Below are 22,499 nucleotides of genomic sequence, written 5' to 3' on the forward strand. Positions count from 1 at the left end.
GTAGGAACAAGAAGCTGGCTAAAAATCCATATAATAGGATGTGAAGAGAATAGGCGTTTTTATTTTGAGGGGCACTTCAAAGGGCAGTTAGTGGCCGTGAAAAGATACGAAAAAGGAGGCAATGGATAAATATTGGCATCATCGGTCCCTTCCACCTTGCTGGACCTAACAGTCTCTGCCTTCTGCTGCACACCTATTGGCAGGACATTTTAGCTGTTAAGAATCAAAAGAAACAATAGCCCACCATTTACAGCCTTTCATTGTGTCTTTCATTGTGTCCAGCAGCAACCAGTCATCAGACAAGAGCACGGGACAAAGACAACACTTGCTGTCTCTTTCGGGAACATAGACTACAGCAGACGAAGGCTCTATTTACATGCACTTTCTCTTGTACTTCTTGGCAGTATGAAAAACCCAGGACATAGCATCTAATTGGATGACGTGCTGATAGCAGCTTGTCAATTACCAATGCCATTCCTATTTTACTAGTAGCAGAGTATAACGTAAGAGGCTTTATATTTGCTTCACTGTTCATCAGTTTGTCGCAGATTTTCACTTCCATGGTGCTGCTCATGAGATATGATAGAGTCCAGAGGCCTAAACTGGACACGCTTTTGAACCTTCTTTTACAATTATTTTTGAGAAATCCTAATTATTTTATAATTATTTTTGAGAAATCCTTAAAATAAAGTGTAATTTCTTCCTATAAATTAAATACATGTTCTAACATTATACACTTCATTTGTTTGTTGTAGGTAAAGAAGATGGAAAATTTTGTAAAAAAGTGACGGTGAGGATGACCATACGAAAGAATGACTGCAGAAGTAACACTCCTGTGAGTAACCTAAGAAACAGAAATATCCACATTTACAAGCCTTCAGTTTTGATTTCTCACCAGACTTTTAACATTATTTTGTTTTCAGAAAAACAAAAAAGCTAATAACCCCCCACACCCTGGAAGTTTTCTCTCAGGGTGTGGGTGTCATTATTTTATTTTTTGTGCCTCTGGCGACGACAGACCGGAAATTAATGACATTACATTATCAGCTATAACTAGAGCGGGCTGGGTAATGTCCTTCCATAGAAGTATACGAATTCCCACAGCTGTAGGAAGACGTTTTCCATTGGAGGAGCCTCTGTTGGCCTAAGGTTTACCTGTCTCTAAATGGGGCGAGTGGGCATAGAGTTTGGTAGAGAGGGTACTCTGTCACATTTGCGACGGAACAGTCTGTCTCTATATTGGGCCCTTTGTTTTGGACATATTGGGATATTATGGAAATCTATAGTGGGATAAGTGGAGCATTATGGATATTCATCAATGTACATACTGGAGAATAATCAGCATTGAGGAATCAACATTCTGGGACAGATTGGAAACAGTCAATTATTGAGATTTGTAATGTGCTACTGGTATATCTTTTTAGTATGGCGGTGATACGAAAATGCTTTTAACTATGTATTATACATGCATTCACTAAATAGGGCCCACGTCTGAACATAGTGGCTCATGTGCGATGTATCTCAGTAGTACACAGCATGCAAATTTGCATTGAGTGTAATGTATGTTCCCCTGATGTATACTAAGTAGAGTCTTTAATCATGTCTAAGTGCCACATATATAACCTACACATGCACCCACCTCAGTGTGTAGTTGAACGCTCTGGGTAGCTCCATTTGATCCACATGGAAGAATTCAACACCGTCGGTACTGCTGCTCATATTTGGATTGTCTGTGTGGTACACACAATGCACGTCCACAGACCATTCACTATAGACCATTGCTCCAAGATGAGATTGCAGACTCAACATACTTACAATGTCCTGAATACAAAATTTCCATTCTTTGAAAAGTCTACTAACACAGAGCAATTGGTTGAGTCATGTGACTTGATTTAACACTGTTTTATGCCCATAATAACAAAGCACACATTTTGCATTGAAGAGTATTGCATTTTCCCTCGCAGTTGTGTGTGAACAAATGTGAAATACAATTAAAATGAATTGTTAGTAAAACATATTGTTAGTAGGGTACAAAATACATTACAACACATACATATTATAGTAAAAGTAGGATGTTGCAAGTGTGGGATATATGCTTACAGTGACACAGCGGGCAAGCCAACCTTGATTTATAGGTTGCAGAGGGGAAAAAGGCTGGTAAAACATGGATTGGAACTGATATGTGTGTCACTTCTAGACTCAAGGCTCAACCTTGGTCTCTCACCTTTCTTCTTATATTAATCATTGTAGATATGTTAAATGAGATTAGCCATTATTCCAGTTTCCATTCCATGACATGCTGTGTGCTATTGGACAAAATTAATTTGCTCAAACCATCATGTACAGTCTTACCAACTGTAGAATGGGTAAAAATGTACAATATACCTCTGTTCCTTCTCAGGGATCCCTCTATTTCCTATATATTGGAGGGTAAGAAGATGGGTGAATTTGCATTTGCCACTGTCAACATGAATGTGGGGAAAATACACTGGCATCACTAGGAGAGGTGCACTGTTTCGTATTTTTAACTTTCTGCCCCTTCTTTTTCCAGTGTAAAATTTACAGTAATTTATTTTACAGTTTGAAAATGCGTTATTGTAAGAAGTTCAAAGAAAATAGCAGAAATAAAATTATATCAAAAATATTGTCAATAAGAGTGGCATAAAGGAACAGTAGGTTTGAAAGCTGACAATTCATATTCAAAACATGCTAAAATAAACTAGAATTTTATGATTTTATTTAAATTTAATTAGAGGAAAAAGAGAAGAAGGGGAAGAAAGAGCAAAAGAAGGAGAGAGAAAGAAGTATGGGAAAGTAAGAGAACTGAGAATCCTTATTTGGGGGTGTTGGACCTGGCCCTTTTTGCAGGGTCATCCCCAAACATTTTGCCTTCCTCCTCCTATTTTGTCTGATCTCTTAAAGTGCAGGTTGTCTCGCTTCTAAAGTTGGTATGATTGGCTTACACCTATTTGGCACATTTAATGTACCTGTAAGTCCCTTGTACAGTGGTATCTCTGTACCCAGGGCCTGTAAATTAAATACTACTAGTAGGCCTGCAGAAGTAGCCTTTTAAACCTGTCTCAGGCCTGCTAGCGCAGGGCCTGCATGCACAGTTTACTGCCACAGGGACCTGGCATCTAAATTTACTTGCCAGGCCTGGAACTCCGCTTTTACTACATTTAAGACACCCCTAAGTTAGGTCCTACCTATCCCTATGGGCAGGGTGCTATGTATGTGGAAGGCAAGACATGTGCTTCGTTGTGTGGCCTGTCCTTGCAATGACAAACAGCCTATTTGGTTTCTCACTGCTGTGAGTGCTGCCTTGCTCATAGGATTGCATTGGAAATGCCCTACATTTTGTCTAGGGGGTATTGTCCGGTCTATGAGGAGTAGCATAGGCATGTTTGGTATGGTTGTAATGGTAGTGAGAAATGCTGCTTACTGGTGTAGGTGGATTGTTTATTAGCCTTATAGAAATGCCACTTCAAGAAAGTGAGCATTTCCCTGTGCTTATGACTGGTGTTTTGCAGCTTGACTCGAATCCACGTCTGGGTCACAGTGACAGCTGGGCTTTGTGCATACTTTTCAGACATCATGTACACAAGGAGTGTGGAGGTGTCACAGAAGTGCATCTGTATACTGAATGGTCTTCCTGGGCTGAGAGAAGAGGCAGCGGGGCACACCTGCATTTGTAAAGGCTGTGCCCAGGCCTCACACAAAGGGATCATTTACCCCCAACTGATGTCTGGAACCTGTGCTGGAGGAGAGAGGGGACACTCCTAGAACCTGTTGGAACTGTTTGTAACCTCTTTTCCCCCTTTTTGTGAAAGGTTGTGCAAAACTGAGTATATGTACAGGGGGTTTTCCTTATGCTAAGAAGAGACATTTATGGACTACCAAACTGGACACAGGATGCTGCTGGAGGGCCCATGCTAGGAACTACCTTGAACTGATGCTGTTGTGCTGACCTGTGACCTGCTGGGACACTAGGAGGAACTGCCACGGACTGCAACACTTTGTGCTGGCCTGCTTGTTTTGCACCCTACCGCCCTGTGCTCCCCCTCACGGTCTCCAGGGGTGGTGTGCCTCCCTGTTCCCCAGCAATTTTCCTACAACCTCTGAGCGGGCCCCTGCCCAGTTGTTTTCCTGGCGCTAGAGGCACGGAAGCACTGTGTCCCCTCTTGGTTCTGGCCGGAAGGAGTTCAAGGAGAGCGCTCCTGTTTGTCCTGGGAAGTGCTGCATGTTGTGCTGTTAAAGCACCTGGTGAGCGCTCCAACTTGCTGGCCACAAGCGCAGGAAGAATGCTTATCTGGGACAGAGTGTGAAGGATTTTTCTCCCCGTTGGTGCAGTGAGAATCCAAGGAGGGTGTGAGGGACGCCCCCTCCATTAATCAAGTGATGCACCTGATGCGGACGAGCCCCCAAGGCTGGAGGCTCGCCCTCGAAATACCATATTTATCCTCAGAGAGGAGAACAACGTCCCAAGAAGCCACAACATCTGGGTAGGAGAAGAGGAAGGAGTGAACCGGCCCATTGTTGGCTCTGCTGCATTCTGCCCCTGGGAACCAGATGGAGGGAGGCAGGAGCCGGCAAGCCTCACTCCCGAAGCCTCCCTTGGGTCGAGGAGACCCCCCTAGACTGAAGCCGGGGTTGTGTCCAAGAGCCGTGGGGCAATCCACTTTGCCCGTCGCCATTCTCAGGCGGTTTACCAGGTTTGCGGACAGCACGGGAGAAGACCCCACAAGGTCTTCCCATTGATTTCAGCGGTGTGCGCCTCCACCCCATTTTGCCCATACCTGCGGAGGAGGGGGACAGTCCCATAAGTAAGGGACCCGATTGATGGTGGTGGCTCGTAGTCACCATGAAAGTCCCGATCTGGTACCATAGTTGCCGTAATAGGCAGGCAGCTCTGTTTATTTCCCAGATGTGTTTATTTTTGCCAGATGCCTTTGTGATAATGTCTGAGCCTCTGACTAGGTTCACTGCCCACTGCGTATTCCTAGGTGATGTATCATTGCAGGCACATTCATGATGATATCTTGGCATTTCTAATAATGTGTTTATTCTGGCAAGTGCCTGCATGGTACAGTATTACTAATTCATGTGCATTTTTGGTGATATGTTTACCTGACTACTGCTTGCCTTTCAGAGTACTAGTAGCCCTTGAGATGTTCAGACAAATGCTCATGTAGCAGGGTATTACGGATGCATGTTGTGCCTGGTCTAATGTTTTTTTATGCAATACAGTTTATTTTTATATAACTTGGTGTTGTGTTTCCTTTGTGGTGTCCTTATTGCGTCACGTGTGTTGTGTGTGTTGTGTGTGCTGTGCAATTGCTTTACACATTGCCTCTGGGATAGTCCTGACTGCTTATGCCAAGCTACCAAGGGGGTGAGCAGGGGTTATCTTGGGTGTGTAACTCCCTCACCCTGACTAGAGTGGGTGGGTGGGTTCTGCCTAGCTTATGTGCATACCCTAGCTAACCAGAAACCCCATTTCTATAAAAGTAAGAACTCTTTGAACAATGCAAATGCCAACTATAAAAATCAGAGATGACAATTGTGAGAAAAGAGGCTTTTTGCAAGTTCCCCCAACATTTTGCCCCATTGTGCAATATTATTTGCTGGTTTTTGACTTTGAGAGTTCACTGAGGTCTTCTGTTCAGACCTCAGTGACAGTGTTCTTTCCTTTTCAAAATGGTATGTTTAATTGGGTGTCCACAACTGGCATGTGCTGACTTACTTATAAGTCCCTAGTATATGGTACCCAGGTACCCAGGGAAGGTAAGGCTCACTCTCCACACAAGAGCTACAGCACTAGTTGTGCCACTCCGTGTGAGGCAAAATGAAAACACGACTTTCAGCTGCCATTGCAGATTGAAGAGGATGTGTATGCACTGCACACACGACTTTGCCATCACCACTAATGTCAAAGTGCATCAGTCCCTTAACTATACACATATAAGTCTCCTCTAAGGCAGGCCTATGAAGCCCTAAGGCAAGAAGCTGTATATTGTTAAGACTGACATGTTTTTGATATGTATACACAGCAAAGCCTAAAAGTGTTGGTGTGTGTTGAGGATAGGTAAGCAAGTTTAACAGGGTTAACGGTTGGCACTCCAATGCGTCAAACTCCTGACAGAGGCTACATAGCTATGCCAAGTAAGCTATCAAATTAAAAGGGAAATTAAATGTGACTCTATAACGGAGTCAACATTTATGTCAAATTTAATGCAGTCAACTTTTGCAAAATCTGCCATTCTTTGACACAGCTGGTCCAGTGACTTTGCAAAGACACTGGGACTAAGACAGGTGTCTGCCCGCCTGGCCAGGAACAAAAGCTGTTGCTGCATTATAGGTGTGACCCCCCCTCTCACAGGATGAGCTGCAAAAGGGTGTTACCCCAAAAGGCATACATCAAAGGTGGTGCCATTCCCATCAAGAGAGGGCCCCTGAAACATAATACTACAAAGGCAGCAAACCAGGGAATACATCAAAAAGACACCACAAAACTGCCTTCAGCTAATGGAAAATAGAGAGGATTCTCCTATAAAATTATATTAAACCTCATTCGAGCAATATAGATAAAGTGAAGAGGCAAATGTAAGTTATATGTGAGTGCACTGCATGAAAAGACCACTACCCTTTCATATACTAATCCCATTTTCTTACAACAATGTAGTATAAGACAAGCAAAAATCAATATTCATGTACACTAGAACGGAATGCCTGCATCAAATAATTGAACATATTGTCGACATCAATATGCAGACAATGGTAGCCACAATATGTCTTTCCTAATCAGTTCCTGTGCAGAAATAGTGTTTGCTTTAGCCAGTCTCTGGTGAGGACATAATAGTTTCCACCATCTGATAAAAGTAACCACAGTGGCATCGCTCCAACAGGATGTGTCACGGTTTCGGGCGGGTCTGATCAGGACTTTGGTTGGGACACCCATTGAGGTCACTGAATATCCTAAAGAGGTAGTACACTGGGGCAGAGGAGCAGCTAAAGGCATACACGGAAAGGACAGCTATGGATAGGCACAGGAAACAGGAAAGTGAAAGCAGAGCAACCCTTGTGTGAACAAACAGAAAACGGATTACCAGTGGACAAACACGCTGGGGTTGTACACAGAGTAAGGCGCAGAACCTCCCACAGTGACAGGGAATCTCAATGCCTCTGTGCAGTTTGCTCTTACAGATAGTCACCCTGCCAGCCCCATAGAAAGGAGGCAGCAGAAGTGATTCTGTCTCTGGACCCTAGAGCACAAACAAAGATAGTACTTACATACACAGGACACGCTCTTGTGGGTCCAGCTCGAAACACAGTGGCGATTCCTGAGAAAACAGCAATAGCACACTGTCACTGTTAGGCACGAAATACAACGTATAACACTGGACAAGGATGGGGGCTGGAATTGCCTCCTGGAAACCAGGAGCCAACCCCAGTACACAGGAGGACACGTATACACTGGTGAAGACTGATAGAACACTTACCAGACACAAAGAACCAAGAAGAAACAGAAACAGAAGGGAACAAACAAAGAGGCAGAGGCAAGAACTAGGAACAGGCTCAGGCTGAAGCAAAGGCGGGTCTAGGACTTGAAAACAGGGCGCAAACTTCTGTCTGGGACAGACAGAGACAGGACTGGGAAACTGAGAACAGGCTCTGGCTGGAACAGGCAAGGACAGGACTGGAATACAGGGAGTAGGAAATGAGCAGTAAACAGGACTGGGAAACAGAGAGAAGGTTCAGGCTGAAACAAGGCAGGAGCAGGGCAGAGAAACAGGGAGCAGGCTTTGGAAGAAACAAACAGGTACAAGGCTAAGAAGTAGGGAGCAGACTCTGGCTGGAACAATCAGGAGCAGGGCAGAGAAACAGGAAACAGGATCAGGCTGGAACAGAACAGGAACAAAACTGGAACACCATTCGACAAGGGGTCTGTAACACAAAGGAATTGAAGTCCGATGCACGACAAGGATCTTGAGGAAATGGCTGCTTATAAGCAGTTCCAAGCTGGGCTGCACAGGAGAGGTTTCAGGTGTGTGTGGTTTCGGACACTTGCAAGTCCTGGAGGAGAGGATCCAGTGAAAAGGAGCAACTGGACTTCTCCCATTGAAAACAATGGGAAACAGAATCCGGGTTTTCCTGACTACCAAGCTGTGCATTATGGGATTTGAAGTCCAAAGAAGCAAATGTAGTCCTACACAAGTGTACCATGGAGAAAAGAGAAACAAACAGGAGTCAGCAAGGGACTCTAGATAGGTGTTCAAGGTGATTCCCAGGCTTCTGACAGTCCCCTTACAGCGCCCCCTGGAAATGGGACGACAGAGTCGTAACAGGGTGTGGTAATTTCCATATTGATAGCAATTAGCAAGTTGACAAATGTTTTTACAATACGGTTCCCAAACCATATGAAGAGCTGCCCAGAAAAATATGCAAATGTCAAAGAGAGACATATAGAACAAATGGTTGAGACTTTTTCCCAAACTTGCAACCAGAACTGATGGACAGTAAAAAAGCATATGCATAATATTTCCGTCCCGATTCTACAAGTCCAACATTTATCATCTATGATGAGGCTACATTTATTAAGGGAGCCAGGGGTTAGATGGAAGTTTTTGTAAAAACAGTCCAGTGTTTATGTGGTACTAGCTGAACATGAGGTGGAATTCATTTTAAACCAAATTTTATCCCAAATTTGAAGTGAAAAAGGATGGTTTAAATAGGATTACCATTGCAATTTCATTTTATATTTGGATCAGTAAGAAGGAACATATTCAAGATATTTTCAAACTTAGGAAGCTTTAACATCGAGGGAAAAGGTAAAAACGTCCCAAGGTGTATTGAGAGAAGGGTCTTTTTCAGTCTGAAGAACACACATATATTGTGGGATAATCTCTTTTCAATAAGTCATATTTGAGAATAGGAAAGAAGTACCTGTTAGTAAATGCTTGATTTGAAGAATGTTGTTTGCCGCACAGTTTGACTTGAAGAATACCATGTACTATGTTTGTCCCCCACTTTCACCTTTTCAGGAATTCTTCTCTATCGACCACCTGGACCTGTGCTACGTTTCCTGGATTCTCTTCCAGAGGTTGCAGCCAGTCATATCTGCAATCTCTCCAACTTAACTATTTTAGGAGATTTTAATATTCATCTCGACAACTCTGACTGCCCTTCAGCTAAATTACTGGCAACCTCTCTCGCAGCACTCCAACTAATTCAGCATGTATCTGGCCCTACCCACCAGAAGGGTCACACCTTGGATCTTATATTCAGCAATATTGCCAACTTGCTGACGGCCCCTCCCCTGCCATTACTCTGGACCGATCGCTCCCTACTCACTTTCACTTTCCCGTATGATGCCACCCAAGGGCACCTCCCCAGCACCACCACATCTGGACGCATTTGGTCAAAACTGGACCCGGAAGAATGGCGTAAGGCCCTTTTGACTTATGGCAAAACCGGTCACTCATCTGCCCCAGAAACTGCAGACTCTTTTGATAAATGGATCTCATCCTCCTTGGATGTTGTTCTACCCATCAGAACCAGAGTGGTTCCCTCACCCCACAAATCTAAACCCTGGTTCTCCCCTTACCTGCTTGAACTCAAAAATAACTGTAAAAAACTTGAGAGACTGTGGCGTAAAAACTAGTCTCTCTAACAGAGAGATCTACAAGCAATCAGTCAGAACCTATCACCACAATATTAAAACTGCCCAGTCTACCTTTTATGGTGGAAAAATAGAATGTTCTTCATGTCCTCAGAAAGACATTTTTCAAATATTTAGAGATCTTACCTCCCCTCCCATTTCTACCCCTATGACGGAAGCCTCTGTCTCCCACAGTGATCGACTGGCATCCTTTTTTCAGGACAAAGGCCCTCATTCTGACCTTGGCGGGCGGCGGAGGCCGCCCGCCAAAGTCCCGCCGTCAGGTTACCGTTCCGCGGTCGAAAGACCGCGGCGGTAATTCTGACTTTCCCGCTGGGCTGGCGGGCGGTCTCCTTCAGACCGCCAGCCAGCCCAGCGGGAAAGAGGCTTCCACGATGAAGCCGGCTCGGAATCGAGCCGGCGGAGTGGAAGCTGTGCGACGGGTGCAGTTGCACCCGTCGCGTATTTCACTGTCTGCGCAGCAGACAGTGAAATACATTTAGGGGCCCTCTTACGGGGGCCCCTGCAATGCCCATGCCAGTGGCATGGGCACTGCAGGGGCCCCCAGGGGCCCCGCGACCCCCCCTACCGCCATCCGGATCTCGGCGGTCCGACCGCCGGGATCTGGATGGCGGTAGGGGGGGTCAGAATCCCCGCGGCGGTGCAGCAAGCTGCGCCGCCGCGGAGGATTCAATGGGGCCGCGGTACACTGGCGGGACCCCGCCAGTGGTGCCGGTCCGACCGCGGCTTTACCGCCGCGGTCGGAATCCCCATTGAAGCACCGCCGGCTTGTCGGCGGTGCTCCCGCGGTCCTCCGCCCTGGCGGTCAAAGACCGCCAGGGTCAGAATGAGGGCCAAAGTCATCAGTATATACTCTGGGTTTCCCGTCTATATGAATGATCCCTCTATTTGTAATGACACTGACTCCCTTCCTGTAGGAGTCTCTCTAACCTCCTTCCCCCCTCTCACCGAGGAGGTGACCATTAATTTCCTGTCCAAAATTAAATCCGGCTCCCCTCTGGACCCCGCCCCTCCCTCTGCTTTCTTGCAGGTAGCACGCACCATTGCTCTTCCTCTCACTAAAATTCTTAACAGCTCCTTATCCTCGGGCTCCCTTCCCCAGTCATTTAAACATGCTGTGGTTAAGCCCCTTCTGAAGAAACCCAAACTTGAACCCACTTTATTGGAAAATTTCAGACCTATTGCCCTCCTCCCTATCTCTGCAAAAATCCTTGAGAAACATGTCAACACTGAACTAACCAACTATCTCGAAAGCAATGAACTTCTTCATCCCACCCAAATGGGCTTTAGAGCCTTGCACAGTACTGAGTCAGCTCTCCTCTCAGTAACTGAGACGGCCCGCCAGCTCTTAGACCTAGGGTCTCACGTAGCCATCATCCTGCTTGACCTAAGTGCAGCTTTCGACACTGTCGACCATGATCTTCTCTGTCGGAGACTATCGGATGTAGGAGTCGGAGGTTCCGCCCTCTCTTGGTTTTCCTCCTTCCTTAGAGACAGATCTTTCCAAGTCTTTGACCGGACCTTCTTTTCTGGCCTTTTCCCCTTGGCATGTGGAGTCCCCCAGGGCTCGTCCCTTAGCCCCACTCTTTTTAACGTTTACTTGTCACCTTTAGCTAGAGTAGTTGCCCCTCATAATCTGTCCTTGGTCACCTATGCAGATGACACCCAGTTAGTGGTATCCCTCTCCAGCTCTGGAGACTCGCCAGTGACCAATCTCTCCCGCTGTATGAGTGACATCGCCAAATGGATGACCAAGTCCAAACTCAAATTTAACGATGGAAAATCGAAGTCCTGGTTTTGGGCAACGGTCCCCCCCCTCTTCCCCTTCCCTCGCTCTCAGATGCCTTCAGTACTCTTCCTCCCCCCAAATCTCAGGTTAAAACTCTAGGTGTAATGCTTGACCCCAGGCTTACTATGGACTCTCAAGCCAGTAAAGTTTCTTCTACCTGCTTTGGTCTTATGCGCATGTTCAGAAAGATTCTCTCTCTTCTTCCTCCTACAGCCAGAAGAATTCTCATCCAAGCCTTAATTCTTTCCCGTCTGGATTACGGAAACTCTCTGTTCCTTAGCTCCCCTTTTTATGTTATAAAGAAGCTGCAAAGAGTGCAAAATGCAGCTGCCAGGCTTCTTACTCACTCCTCAAAATATTCATCCGCCAAATTGGCTATCTCCACCCTCCACTGGCTCCCCATCAAAGAACGGATCCATTTTAAATCTCTCTGCATTGTCCATAGGGCCCTACATGGTAAAGGTCCCATCTCTCTAAGGAAACGGATCTCCCTGCATACTCCTTCTAGGAACTTACGTTCCTCCTCTCTTAGGTATGCACACATTTCTCGATCTGAGAGAGCCTGGGGCAACAATTCTTTTTCCAGTAAGGCCTCCCACCTTTGGAATACCCTTCCTTTGGAGCTCCGTAATGAATCCTCCGAGCACCTCTTTAGGAAAAAGTTCAAAACTTTTTTATTCTGTAATTAGCATTGATCCCCCCTCCTATTTGTGCGTTGCTGCTTTTAGCGCTGGGATGCCTTCGGGTCGCCATGCACTTTACAAATCCTATAAACTAAACTAAACTACCACCCAATCTTTCAAAAATATTTGATTGATTGAATATTTTTTTTATGTTTGTTGTACCTCAAAGGAGATTCTAGAATCACCTCTAAGAGTGACTGTGGCTGGGTAAGAAGAGTTGGGCCATGTGAAGCAACTTCCTTATAATAGATAAAAAGAAGAACTTTGTAGGCTGTGAAATATAAGCTGCATTCTTAAATTGAAAAGGTAAAACCAATGAGTCTTCCAATTTGCGCCAAACATTAAAATGAACCTTATTATCACAGGGCAATAGAGGCCAAATTTGTTTCAGTGTAAAAGCAGAATGACACCCCAGAAAATCAAGAAAATTTGGACCATCCAAATAGTTAGATCTATGTAATTCATCTAATGAGATACATGCTTCTTTTTTGTTCCATAACAAGTCACTCATCAGACTATCAAGGGTTTTAGAAAACGTCTGAGGTAGTTTCACAGAGAGCATTGAGAAATAGAAATTAACAACTGGTAGCATCATCATTTTGATGATGTCTAATCTGACCCCCCATGATAAATACCATGGGGACCTTTTCTCTGACATAGCAAGGATTTTTATGGTTAACATCAGTCAAATTAAGACTAATGGTATCTTTAATAAAATTGTAATATTTATTTCCCATACATTTTATACTTTGAATCTTCAAACATATCCTTTAAGTAGAACTTAAATATGGGCATGACTTCTGACTTTTCTATGCTTAGTTTATAACCAGATATATTTAATTACTTATTTAATAAATAAAAAAATCAGTAATGTCCCTATGTAAACTAAGATAAGGAGATTGAAGGCCATTAAAATTAGTAGAGGTTTTATGTGATGTGTATAGTAAGTTGATGTATTTATAAAATCCCAATGCCAAAGCTGTGCTATTTTAAAGCTTGCATCTTTAAAATGCAGTTTCACAACGTCAAAAGCCCTTTCAACATGTAATGTTAGAGCTGCATCAGAGACATTGCTTTTCAATGCAAAGTGTGTAATATCTAAAAATGCCCTACAATTATCTGTCATGTATCTGCCTTAACAAACCCTGATTGCTCTAATCCAGTAATCGGGGATAAAGTTATTAATACGCATGGCCACAATGTTGCAAAAATCTTGCAATCTAAACTGATGAGGGATATTAGACTATAATTGCCACAGTTAGGTACTTCCTTATATTTCTTAGAAATCAAGCAAAGCATAGCTACCAAGTAGAAACCGCAAGCCTCAGTTTTAGAAAAAAAACAAATTCACACCAAACAAACATAAAAATAGGTTGATTTAAATTCCTGAAATAGTATGTTTTGGAATTTGTTTTGCCTTTTTATTGGACTCCATTTTTGTTGGCTTTAGAACTTTGTGCATTTTATAACTGCTAACCAGTGCAATTGCATTTTTGCTCTCCTTTTTAAACATGATAAAGTTGGTATACACCTGAATGACACATTAGATGTGCTTGTAAGTTTCTAGTATATTGTACCGCTTGTACTGAGGGCCTGCAAATGAAATGAAACTAGTGGGATGCAGCACTTGTTGTGCCACCCGCTAAAGTAGCACTGTAAAGCATGTCTCCAGCCTTTCTCTTGCAGCCTGCATGTGCCCAAGCCAGCAGTTGCAGGCATGGAGATATGCCATATTGACCTGGCAAAATAAACTGCCATTTCAACCTGGCAAAATAAATCTTTTATCAAAACATTCCTTTTTAATACGTTTTAAGCTCATGCATTGCGTAAAATGTGGGACATCTATATTTAATGTTTTACATGTCCTGGCAATGAAAAACCTGCAAAGTTCCTTTTCCCTGTGGCAAGGCTGATCTCCCATAGGTTAACACTGGTTTACACTGGTACATGTATTAGGTGCTACATTCAGTTTGGCAGTGGGTAGAAAATTGTTTCAAGGACTAAGTTTAATAGTAATGTAAAGTCTTAATGGTCAAAACAGATTTTGTTTTACTATTTTGGAAATTATACTTTTAGAAGGTTGTAATTTCCCTGCTTAAAACCAAAAGGCTTTCCTGCTAGTTTCCAGCTGTCACCTGACCTCCTTTGGCTCCCTTGTGGTGGAACTGTTGATGCTCCCAGATAGTGGGCAGACAAAGGTTTCTGGGTGTGGGTAGGGTCACTCCTCCCTTGGCAGTGTGTCCTTGTGGCTGTGCCTTCCCCCTTCTTGCACTTCAAAGGACTTGATGCTATTTTGTCACTGGCAGATGAAGCTCACACTTAGGCTGGCCTCCCTTATGTCACTCTGGTCAGGCTTGCTGCAAACCCAGTGGGAAGGGGGAAAGTGACCAGAATTGGTTTAGGAGGTGGATGAAGTCTTGCACTCCACCTATATTCTGGCACTGATTATAAAAGTTGGCCCTATTGACCTCTCCTCAGAACACTTCTGATCCCGTGACAAATCAGAAGAACTGACCTGTTGTCTAAAGAACCGGAAGGAGGGCTAGACCTGCTTGTCTTGAACCCGGCCCCGAGAAGTGACTCCAAAGATCAGGTAGCTGACCTCCTGTTTGAGCAACAGGGACCCATTTTGCTTGATTGCCCCACTGTAGAAGATATGATTTACAGATAAAGTTTCTAAGTCCGTATGTAGAGGGCTTCACCAGGATTGTTACTAAGCAACATTTGATCGACATCAAGGCCTTTCTGATCAAAGGCTTCAGACTTCATCCACTGGGAGCTGTCCCACCTTCATCAACAACTGCTTCAGGACCCTGCTCTTCAGCAACCCACTGTTGTCAAGCCCCACTTCAGACCCAACTTGAATCATGCCCTCACTGATGACTCTTTCTTTCCAGAGATTTCTAAGTTTATTGAGGTCAATCATAACATTTGATTTTAGGCCAGTCTAGCTTGCCAAGGTACCCATGGTTGGCGCATTGTGCTTTTTGCTGCTATTTACAATTCAAACTTTAACCCCTTCGCTGCCAGGCCTTTTCCCCCTCCTGTGTCAGGCCTTTTTTTGGCTATTTGGGGCAGTTTGCGCTTAGGCCCTCATAACTTTTTGTCCACATAAGCTAGCCAAGCCAAATTTGCTTCCTTTTTTTCCAACATCCTAGGGATTCTAGAGGTACCCAGACTTTGTGGGTTCCCCTGAAGGAGGCCAAGAAATTAACCAAAATACAGTGAAAATTTAGTTTTTTTCAAAAAAATGGGAAAAAGTGGCTGCAGAAGAAGGCTTGTGGTTTTTTCCCTGAAAATGGCATCAACAAAGGGTTTACGGTGGTGCTAAAATCACCAGCTTCCCAGCTTTCAGGAACAGGCAGACTTGAATCAGAAAACCCAATTTTTCAACACAAATTTGGCATTTTACTGGGACAAACCCCATTTTTACGATTTTTTGTGCTTTCAGCCTCCTTCCAGTCAGTGACAGAAATGGGCATGAAAACAATGCTGGATCCCAGAAACTTAAACATTTCTGAAAAGTAGACACAATTCTGAATTCAGCAAGGGGTCATTTGTGTAGATCCTACAAGGGTTTCCTACTGAAAATAACAAATGAAAAAGGAAAATATTGAAATTGAGGTGAAAAAAACGGCAATTTTTCTCTACGTTTTATTCTGTCACTTTTTCCTGCAATGTCAGATGTTTTAAAGCAATATACTGTTACGTCTGCTGGACTCTTCTGGTTGTGGGGATATGTAGGGCTTGTAGATGCATCAAGAACCCTAGGTACCCAGAGCCAATAAATGAGCTGCACCCTGCAGTGCGTTTTCATTCTATACCTGGTATACAGCAATTTATTTGCTGAAATATAAAGAGTGAAAAATAGCTATCAAAAAAACCTTTGTATTTCCAAAATGGGCACAAGATAAGGTGTTGAGGAGCAGTGGTTATTTGCACATCTCTGAATTCCGGGGTGACCATACTAGCATGTGAATTACAGGGCATTTCTCAAATAGACGTCTTTTTTACACACTCTCTTATATTTGGAAGGAAAAAATGTAGGGAAAGACAAGGGGCAATAACACTTGTTTTGCTATTCTATGTTCCCCAAGTCTCCCGATAAAAATGATACCTCACTTGTGTGGGTAGGCCTAGCGCCCACGACAGGAAATGCCCCTAAACACTACGTGGACACATCACATTTTTTTAAAGAAAACAGAGGTGTTTTTTGCAAAGTGCCTACCTGTAGGTTTTGGCCCCTAGCTCAGCCGGCACCTAGGGAAACCTACCAAACCTGTGCATTTTTTAAAACTAGAGACCTAGGGGAATCCACAATGGGGTGACTTGTGGGGCTCTGACCAGGTTCAGTTACCCAGAAACCTCAAAATTTGGCTAAAAAAACAAATTTTCCTAACATTTCGGTGACAGAAAGTTCTGGAATCTGAGAGGAGCCACAAATTTCCTTCCACCCTGCGTTCCCCCAAGTCTCCCGATAAAAATGATACCTCACTTGTGTGGGTAGGCCTAGCGCCCACGAAAGGAAATGGCCCAAAACACAACGTGGACACATCACATTTTTTCACAGAAAACAGAGGTGTTTTTTGCAAAGTGCCTACCTGTGGATGTTGGCCTCTAGCTCAGCCGGCCCCAGGGGGGCAGAAATGGCCTAAAATAAATTTGACCCCCCCCCCACCCCTCCCCCGGGAGCGACCCTTGCCTACGGGGTCGCTTCCCCTGCGTGACATTGGCGGCAAAAAAAAAAATCCCGGTGCCTAGTGGTTTCTGCCCACTTGGGGGCAGATTGACCTAAAATTGGCCAATCTGCCCCCAAGGGGGGCAGAAATGGTCTAAATACAATTTCCCCCCCAGGCGAGCAACCCTTGCCTAATGGGTCGCTCCCCAGCTCTAAAAAAACAAACAAACAAAAAAAAAACACAAAAAAAAATCATTGCCCTGGCGCCTAGAGGTTTCTGCCCCCCCGGTGGCAGATCGGCATAATAATAGGCCGATCTGCCCCGGGGGGGCCGAAATGGCCTAAAATAAATTTGCCTCCCCCCACCACGGGAGCGACCCTTGCCTGCGGGGTCGCTCCCCCTGCGTGACATTGGCGCCTAAAAAAATCCACGGTGCCTAGTGGTTTCTGCCCCTTGGGGGCAGATTGACCTAAAATCGGCCGATCTGCCCGCAAGGGGGGCAGAAATGGTCTAAATACAATTTGCCCCCCAGGGGAGCGACCCTTGCCTAATGGGTCGCTCCCCATCTCTAAAAAACAAACAAACAAAAAAAAAACCACACAATTTTTTTTTTGCCCTGGCGCCTAGAGGTTACTGCCCCAGGCGGGGGGGCGAAATGGCCTAAAATAAATTTGCCCCCCCCCCGGAGCGACCCTTGCCTACGGGGTCGCTCCCCCTGCGTGACATTGGCGCCCAAAAAAAATCCACGGTGCCTAGTGGTTTCTGACCTAAAATCGGCCGATCTGCCCCGGGGGGCAGAAATGGCCTAAATACAATTTTCCCCTCCAGGGGAGCGACCCTTGTCCAAGGGGTCGCTCCCCATCTCTAAAACAAAAAAATCCCTGGTGCCTAGTGGTTTCTGCCCCCCTTGGGGGCAGATCGGCCTAATCAAAATAGGCTGATCTGCCCCCCAGGGGGGGCAGAAATGGCCTAAAATAAATTTTCCACACAGGGGAGCGACCCTTGCCTAAGGGGTCGCTCCCCTTGCGTGAAATTCACATAAGAAAAAAAACTCCCTGGTGTCTAGTGGTTTCTGTCCTCCTTGGGGGCAGATTGGCCTCATCAAAATAGGCCAATCTGCGCCTAAGGGGGGCAGAAATGGCCTACATACAATTTTCCCCCTAGGGGAGCGACCCTTGCCTAAGGGGTCGCTCCCCACCTAAAAAAAAACAACAAAACAAAACAAAAAGAAAAGAAAAGAAAAAAAAAAATTATCCCTGGTATCTAGAGGTTTCTGCCCCCCCTGGGGGCCAATCGGCCTAATAATAGGCCGATCTGCCCCCAGTGGTGGCAGAAAAGGCCTTCCAAAAAAATGCCCCCCATTGGGAGCGACCAACAAAAAACAAAAAATCCCTGGTGTCTAGTGGGCGTTTCAAAAGCGGGATTGCAAGCAATCCGGCTTTTGAAACGCTCAGAGAGACTTCAAAGGGAAGGAAATACATTTCCTTCCCTTTGAAGCCTCTCTGGGCCTCCCCCACGTGATCGAAAGAGAAATGCAAAGCATTTCTCTTTCGATCGCGCTGGAAGCTGAGCTTCCAGCGCGATGGGAGGAGGCCCTGTGACAAATCAGCGCACAATCGTGCCCTGACGTCACGGGGGGCTAGAGGGGTGGAAGGGGAAGGACTTCCCCTTCCATCCCTGCCTTGGGGGGGTGGGTGGGGAGCACAGGGGGGGAGAGGTTCCCGGGTGTAGGACGAGGTGACCTCGTCCAAGGCACCCTCGAACCGGTGCCTTGGACGAGGTGACCTCGTCCAAGGCACCCTACGGGTTAAGAATCTCCTGTTCTACCTATTGTGTTTTCGTTGTTTTGGTGTCATTTTTTTCATCAAATCATTCTTTGTTTTTCTAAATTGGTTCGGAATTTTTCTGGTGTTGTGTTTTAACTTTTTTTCTGTTTGCGTATTGCATACATACAATACACTGGAGTGGAAGGGGGGGCCTATCAGTGACAGGGAAGGAATTTCCTGTCACTGATATTGCCTACTGCCATGGTTTTCGTGGCGTTACGAATGCCACGAAAACCATGGCGGTAGGCTGGGTCATAATCCTGCAGGTGGAACAATAACGGCCACAGGGCTGGAGATGGAAATCTCCAGCCCGGCGGCTATTACCGCTGTGGCTCACGGAGTGGTACATTGGCGGGTTGGCTTCAGGTAAGTACCGCCAGCCTGTTGCCAGTAGTTAAAGCCTGACTGCTTTGTACCAAGCTACAAGAGTTTAAACTTGGGTTTATTTAATGATTTTAGTGGTTCACCTTCGCAAGGATTGAGATTATTATTTGAGATGGGATCTCACCTATCCTCAACTAATACTCTAATTTCTTACATTATACTTGAATACCGTATACTTGTAATTTCACATTTGTAAGAGCATTGTTCACTTTGTTACCCATGATGTATTTGAATGTGAATTGATATTTCCCAAGCTGTGACTCCCAAAGCTGAAATCTGTTTCAATAAAATATTATCACTGATTGTCTGGGGACTATCAGCAAAATAACTAGTATTTGATAAATAGAACATCTCATGCATCAAAATATGATACCAATTCAAATTATCAGTACTTGTGTGTGAACCTATCCTACTTACTACTTTCAAGTAGTAGTTTTTCACCAATCCACACAGTAAATCCATCAAGGATGGTTTGATATTAAATGAGTAGCTCAGAATTGTATTGTGGCACAAACCACAGTAGCACAAACTTCATCTTATTTCTTAGTACCATTTGTTGGTGAGAGAGTGGCTAGGGTTCTGTTCCTTAGGAGGTGGGCTAGCTCAGCCCATCTGTTGTTATTAAGGCATGTGCTCCTATGCAGAGACTGTTTCTTAGACAGAGGGTTCATAACCTTACGGTACATAGATTTACAGTTTGCCTCCATCCTCACTTCAGGATTTTAGATGCAAGCATATTTAAATTGGATGAATACACTAGAAATAGAATCCTCTCAGAAGCATTCTAGTTCATATTTTGCCATCTCTTATTTTACGTAGGTCGGATATAAAGGTGACAACCGCCAGAAACAGGCTGGCGGGAAGGGGGTCGGAATCCCCGTGGCGGTGCTGCAAGCAGCGCCGCCATGGAGGATTCCCTGGGCCAGGGGAAAACCGGCGGGAAACCGCCGGTTCCCCTTTTCTGAACGCGGCTTTACCGCTGCGGTCAGAATAGCCCAGGAAGCACCGCCAGCCTGTTGGCGGTGCTTCCGCTGCCCTCCGCCCTGGCGGTCATGGACCGCCAGGGTCGGAATGACCCCCATAGTGCCTAATCGCACAAAGTGCTATCTGAGGATATCTGGTCCCACTGGACCAGGACAAAGTCACAAGTTCAGGCCAACAAATATATAGCACAGGCTGGGCACAGAACCAAGTTTTGCCCACTGGGGGTTGTACTTTATGTCATTGGCGCGAGGCCTGCACGGCGTTGGTCTGCGAGGCTTCACGTTGCTCAGTGTCAGTTCAGATGAGGCTTGCATCTGTGGGCCGAGGTATTTCGGGGCTTTGTGTCAGTCTACATTGGATCCGATGAAGCTTGCAGATGTGCATCGAGGCTTTGGAGGGCTTGGGGTCTCTCTGCGTCAGTTCCGATGAAGCTTTCAGCTGTGTGGTGAAGCTTTGCTGGGCTTCTACACACTTCATGCCAGTTTTGATGGAGCCTTCCAGCGAGCCAAGAGTCCAAGATCTGCAGGGCATATCTTGGGGATCAAGTACTCACTCCAGCAGAAGACATCAGGGGTGAGGCAGCCCAGTTGCAGGTTAAGGCAGATCCAGTGCATCAGATTAGCTGAGCAGTTTCAGGGAGGCTTTTGGAGCTTCATATTGCCCTGTAGCTCAGAACAGGAATTCCGCCAGCTAACCCTTGGAGTCACCCAGGTAGCCTGGACGAAGGGGGCGCATCCAGTTTTGCTTCTCAGAGTTTAGGGCAGGCCTCAAGCAGTAGGAAAGACCTCTGGGGGACAACACAAGCCTCGGTCAGCTAAGCAGTCCTCTGGGGAACAAGGCAGGCCTCAGGCAGAAGGACAGTCTTCTTGTGAACAAGGCAGTCCTTCCTCTTTTAATGTTCACAGGCCCAGGAATGTTCTGAAGAGTGGCTCTGGAGGTCCAATATTCATACCTGGTGCCAGCCTTAGAAACAGGGAGATTCCTCACACTACCCTCATCCTCCACCAATGTCTCATATGGGATGAGGGTACCATCCCGATAAAGATCCCCCAAAGTGTGTAGACTGGTTGCATGTCAAGCAGTTAGTTCTGCTGATCAGGTGAAGTTGCAACCTCTAGTTGTACCAAATAGGGACAGTGCTGGTGCATAAGGAAGTGATGCCCGCATGAGGTACAGGCACCAGCGATAGCAGTGATATGCCACTCCCAGTAGCAAATAATCAGGCATTTTTACTTGGGTGCATGGGTGGAACAGTTGAAGGATTTGGGTAATTTCCAGGCAGGTAATGTTATGGTAGTGATGGCCAGCTGTAAGCCAGCCAACCACTTGGCCACCCATTGAAGTTGGGAGGCAAGGTAGTACTGTTCTAGGTCTGGTACAGCTAGCCCGCTCTGGTTTGGGGGCAAGTAAAGTTTTTCAAGAGCTACCTTGCATCATGATTTGTTCCAAATAAATTCCCTTATGTGTCTCTCAGAAGAACGAAAAAATAGGGTTGGGAGATAGAGGTAGGTTGAGGTAGGTGGTGAGTAATGCACCCTGATACGCAGATACCGGAATGTGTTGGCCTTCAAACGAATCTGTGTGCCATTTAGGGTATATTCTGGGTTTGGCAACTCAGGTGTAAAGGGGAACAGGCAAGATTTTGACCAGTTAACTGTTAAACTAGAGAGGACAGCAAAGTGATGGAGCATCAGAGCAATTGTGTCTGGAATGGCGTGCACATCTTTGAGATACATAAGCGGGTCATCGGCATAAACAGAGACGTGTGGGTTCCATCCCCTAGGTGGATGCCCCAGGCCACGCCTTGTTCCCATGATAACATGTCTAAAGAAAGGGGCCACAAGGGTGTCCTCGAGAATAGAAAAAATAATGGTGTGATATTAAGAAGTCAGGACATATGCAGTCTGACGCTCAAACAGTAACTTACATCGCATCAAGATCTAAGCATTAAATGTTCTTTCAGCAGAAAATTATCATCTAAGAAAGCCAGAATTTATTCAGTACATAATTTTGCTCCGGTTACGGCGGTGCCCGCGTAATGAGGGCTTTAGTCTTTCTGCAATGGAATTTGCCTAAAATGTACCTATAGTTCAGATTTTCGCTTTTGCTATTCCATTAATAAAAAAGGCATTTATAAAATAGCAGTTACTGGTAAGACAGAGCAAGGTCAAATGGTCCTGGCCCTTGATGCCACTGTTGGATCTAAAAATCTGAAATGCCTCAAATAGTTGTGTTGTGACCCACCAGCCCTAACTCAGAAAAGAGAAAATGGGAAATTAGTGAAGATTGGCCCAATCAGAATTCTGTGGGTGAGAATAAAGCAAACAAGAATGCTGGGATCAGAAACAAGTGGATCATATAAATTTTGGAAGGAAAAGTGAAATTGAGAAGGCTAGCATACAAAACGTGTATTGGTCAGGAACTGGAAATAATTTTCCTCTCAGTTGCTTTTTTCCAGTTTAGCTATCAACACCT

General features: G+C 45.2%; 1 protein-coding gene across 1 annotated transcript in view; it reads left to right on the forward strand.

Annotated features, from left to right (window-relative positions):
- OTOG (otogelin) overlaps positions 1-22,499 on the forward strand; it is a 956,473-nt gene that overhangs the window by 929,141 nt on the left and 4,833 nt on the right. The window contains exon 54 of the mRNA XM_069221482.1: positions 756-835. Coding sequence (XP_069077583.1) covers positions 756-835 — 80 coding nt within the window. The remainder of the gene's footprint in view (positions 1-755; positions 836-22,499) is intronic.

The sequence above is a fragment of the Pleurodeles waltl genome, chromosome 3_1, assembly GCF_031143425.1.
Source record: "Pleurodeles waltl isolate 20211129_DDA chromosome 3_1, aPleWal1.hap1.20221129, whole genome shotgun sequence".
In the NCBI taxonomy this organism is placed as follows: domain Eukaryota; kingdom Metazoa; phylum Chordata; class Amphibia; order Caudata; family Salamandridae; genus Pleurodeles; species Pleurodeles waltl.